General features: G+C 47.1%; 1 protein-coding gene across 2 annotated transcripts in view; it reads right to left on the bottom strand.

The window, feature by feature from the left end:
• The window catches only part of cpamd8 (C3 and PZP like alpha-2-macroglobulin domain containing 8), a 158,073-nt gene that overhangs the window by 119,662 nt on the left and 33,557 nt on the right, over positions 1–4,854 (bottom strand). For both annotated transcript variants that reach the window (XM_060845992.1, XM_060845993.1), the window contains exons 6-7: positions 3,772–3,789; positions 2,140–2,194 (exon numbers count right to left, since the gene is read on the bottom strand). In XM_060845992.1, coding sequence (XP_060701975.1) covers positions 2,140–2,194; positions 3,772–3,789 — 73 coding nt within the window. The remainder of the gene's footprint in view (positions 1–2,139; positions 2,195–3,771; positions 3,790–4,854) is intronic.

Below are 4,854 nucleotides of genomic sequence, written 5' to 3'. Positions count from 1 at the left end.
CCCACCACACACACACATACCCCACCACACACACATATACCCCACCACACACACATATACCCCACCACACACACACATATACCCCACCACACACACATATACCCCACCACACACACACATATACCCCACCACACACACACATATACCCCACCACACACACACACATACCCCACCACACACACGCACATACCCCACCACACACACGCACATACCCCACCACACACACGCACATACCCCACCACACACACCCCACCACACACACACACACACCCCCACCACACACACACATACACCCCACCACACACACATATACCCCACCACACACACACACATACCCCACCACACACACACACACATACCCCACCACACACACACATATACCCCACCACACACACACATATACCCCACCACACACACACACATACCCCACCACACACACACATATACCCCACCACACACACACATATACCCCACCACACACACCCCACCACACACACACACACACCACCACACACACACACATACCCCACCACACACACACACACATACCCCACCACACACACACATACCCCACCACACACACACACACACATATACCCCACCACACACACGTACCTCACCACACACACGTACCTCACCACACACACGTACCTCACCACACACATATACCTCGCCCCCTCACACACACACATATACCCCACCACACACACACACTCTCTCACACACACACAGTCCCTCCACACACATATGCCCCCTCACACCCTCTTACACACACCCTTGCCCCGATCACTTTCCATGCTTGCACGCGCCCATTCCATCACACGCCCCCCCCACACCCACTCACTCCCCCCCCAAAGCCCACTCACTTGCTCCCCCCACGCCCACTCACTCGTTCCCCCCACGCCCACTCACACCCCTCCCTCCACCCACCCTCTTCACCCACTTGCAACCTCTCCCCCAACACCCAGCCCCACACATACTCAGATCCAGCGACACTATTCCAAATCTCCCGAAAGCAGCTGGGAACTCCAATTCAGTTCATTAAATAAACCTAATTGGATCTCTGGTGGAGTGGGTAGCATCCCTGTCTCTGGGTTCAAGTTGCATTCCTTAACTTGATGGCCAACAAAGGGGTATCCTAAAGGTGGCCAAACTGGTTGAGGATTAACCTGTAAATCTTCCCAACCTACACCGATGGCAGAAGAGACACTTGGTCACGTGACAGAAGAATAGATCCTTTCCCACCACTGTCCACATCTCGGGCTACAACATTCTTGTAAAAGTGTATGCTGCCATAGCAACCCATATCCTCAGGGGGGTCAGTTAGCCGAGTGGCCGTTGAGTCACACTGGGGCCAATGTTGGATTCCATCCTCATTCCAGCTGGGGCTGGCCTCAGCAGCTGCCTCCTCACCCTGGCTAAAGCAGAGGTCACGACAATGCTAACCTGCCCTCAGACAGAGAACTAAATCAGAAGGAAAATACAAAAATCTGGAATGGAACGCTCTGTGATGGTGACCAGGAAATTCCCGGATCGCTGTAACACCCATCTGGTTCACAACTGCCCTTCAGAGAGGGAAATCCACCTCCTGGCCTGGTCTCCCCTACATCCGAGCCACAGACCCACATCAAAGAGACCCATCCTGAAGTTGCTGAATAAACCACTCAGTTACATTCAACAACTACTCTCACTTTCTCCAGAACACTTAGGGATGGACAATAAATGATTCCCACATGTCATGAATGAATAACATCTTTTGCTTTTAATTCAAACAAAGAAGTGTGGAGATGATGACCACGTTCGCCCATTCCCAGCCATTGCTCTGGGTTAGTGAGGAGGAAACTGCGGTGCTTCCTCAACCTGTTTGTTATCTGGCGATTCTAGCTGCAGGATATGCGAGTATGGGAGGACACAGAATAGAACTATAATACGATCCATAGTCAAACGCCTGGGTGGGTAGCAGTAAATCCCACAGACAAATGCACTGCTCTCGAGATTGGAGAGGGTATTTTTGAGGTGGCAATTGATGGATTTTTATCTAAATTTGGGGCATGTTGTGATTAGGAACTGATATACATCCTGCCTTTCACCCAGTTTTGGCTTTCAATTTTACAATAACATCAGAGTTGATAGACCTACCACAACACACTGACTTCAGGTCATTCCACTGAATCATGCGAGAACCTCGTGGATCCTGAGGGAGAGAGACATGCACAATGGGAACTGGAGAGAAACTGGGAACATGAGAAACTGAATCACAATTTAATTCTCAAACATAGCCCAGTGGTATTATCACTACCTTATTAACCCAGAGACCCAGGTAATGTGCTGGAGACCAGGCTTCAAATCCTGCCACAGCAGATGGTAACCAGGAAACAATTGTCAAGAAAACCCATCTGGTTTTCTAACGTTCTTTGGGGAGGAAGTTGCCATCTTTACCTGGTCTGGCCTACATGTAACTCCAGACCCACAGCCATGTGGCTGACACTTAGTTGCCCTCTGGGTAATAAATACTGGCCCATACAGCGATGCCCTCATCCTATGAATGAATTTTTAAGAAGAGTCCAGGTGCTGTACGGAGGGAATTCCAGGAATTTGAGCCAGCAACACTGAAGGAACAGTGATTTATTTCAGATGGTGAGTGACTTAAAGTGAAACTTGCAGTTGGTGGATTGCAAATGGTTGTGATTTTGGAAGGTGCGGCCTAAAGATGGTTTGGTGAAGTTTTGTACAGCATCTTGTAGGTAGTACACGCTGTTGGTACTGAGCAGCAGTGGTGGAGGGAGTGGATGTTTGTGGACCTGATGCCAATCAAATGAGCTGCTTTGCCCTGGGTGGTGTTAAGCTTCTTGAGTGTTGTTGGAGCTGCACCCACCCAGGCAAGTGGGGAGTGACTTGTAGATGGTGGACAGGCTTTGGGGAGTCAGGAGGCAAGTTACTCACCACACTATTCCTAAATCTCTGACCTGCTCTTACAGCCACTGTGTTCATTTGGCTGGCCTCACTGATCAATGGTAACCCCAGGATGTTGATAGTGTGGGATTCAGAGATAGTAATGCTATTAAATGTCAAGGAACCATGGCTAGATTCTCTCCTGATGGAGATAGTCATTGCCTGGACCTTGTGTTGTGTGAATGTTACTGTGACTTTCCCTTACATTAATGGGATGCAGGTTTATATCTATCCATTTTCATATTGTTGCTCTACAGTCACTACTTACTGATATGACAGGGCAGAATGTAAATGGACAATTGGACCATGTGACAGTGCAGCAAACCTGCTCATCAGTCATTACCCAGAATTATTTGTTGTCTAACATTGAAGCAAACAGAGAATGAGTACGGGACCACTAAGAGAAGGAGAGACAAACAGAGAGGGAGAGAATCAAGAGTGAGAGAGACACAGACAGACCACGGAAGAAAGAGGCAGAGACAGAAAAACAGAGACTGACAAAAAGTAGAATTATCAAGAGCAACGGAGATAGCAGCTATGAGGAAAAGCAAGAAAGACAATAGGAAATAGATTCCCACTCAATGACAACATGGCAGCTTTAAGGAGAAAGTGAGGACTGCAGATGCTGGAGATCAGAGCTGAAAATGTGTTGCTGGAAAGGCGCAGGTCAGGCAGCATCCAAGGAACAGGAGAATCGACGTTTCGGGCACAAGCCCTTCTTCAGGAATGATAGCTTTAACCCAGACTCAAGCCAACCTCCTCCACCCAGGTCAATGTCTGCTGTAGGTGTGGTTCTCAGGTAGTAAACAGGGTACTCACCACAATATACACCTCGACCTGTGTGAGAGACAGAGAGAGAGAGAAGAGAAAATCTGAATCAAATGTGCTGCTGAATGAGTTCCTTTAATAATATAAGACCCACTTGACAGAGTTCCAAGAATTCAGTCCAAGTCCACGTTCCTGTTGATCCCTAATGCATAACTTGCTGATCTGAACAGATCTCATTCAGCTACCTGTAAGGACAAATCTAGCCAAGTCTCCTGCCCAGAAAATGCAAACAGCTTCAATTCGTGAGAGGCCAGAGAGAGATAAAATTGTAGTTAATAATTAAACTAATTAAACTTCTTGTCAGTGTTTGTCTTCTGACCATCTCTGGTCACGGTAAGGGTGGCTACAAAGTTATCAGATTCATTCACATCCTTTAGGGAGAGAAACCTGCTATCATCTGGCTCTAGATATCTCTCTAGTCCAACACCAGGGTAGACTCTTTATTCTCATTCTGAAGTGACCCCCATCCATTGGAAGTGAATCCGCTGCAAAGATTACTAAAAGACTACTGCAACTCAACAAGGCATCACCTCGTGCACTATAAGTTCTGGCCGTTCCAGTAACTCCCATATTCCAATAAAGAAAATTAAACAATGCTGTTTTGCTGAAATATTCGAACACAGTCAACAAAACCATTGTCCGATGATCACAAACCAAACATGAAATTAATGTTTCTATGTTTATGACAGTCCACAGACTAGACACAGATTTCAAAATTATTTGCCAAACTTGGAATTCTGTGAGAAATCAGATGACATTTGGAACATGGTTGAGAAAGGAGATGAACCACAAAAAACAAATCTTCCTTGATGGCTCAGTCTGCCCTTGGGGCAGGCTGTAAGAAGCCCATTATTGAACCATAAACACCTCCTTCCCAATCCTCTCAATGTCAGCACTCCAATTAGTCTCCTGCATATTCAGTGAACAGTTCTAGCTCATTCCAACAGCGCCTTCCATGATCCAAGGTGGGCAAAATGCTCCTTGCTGCATAAACCTATAGCACAGGATATATGCCATGAATCTCATAGATCACTGGACACGCAGAGCAAGAGCACTAAAAACAAACTAACCTCC

The sequence above is a fragment of the Hemiscyllium ocellatum genome, chromosome 28 (assembly GCF_020745735.1).
Source record: "Hemiscyllium ocellatum isolate sHemOce1 chromosome 28, sHemOce1.pat.X.cur, whole genome shotgun sequence".
NCBI lineage: Eukaryota > Metazoa > Chordata > Chondrichthyes > Orectolobiformes > Hemiscylliidae > Hemiscyllium > Hemiscyllium ocellatum.
The sequence above is the reverse complement of the archived record's forward strand: the minus strand, read 5'-3'. Positions and strand labels throughout refer to the sequence as shown.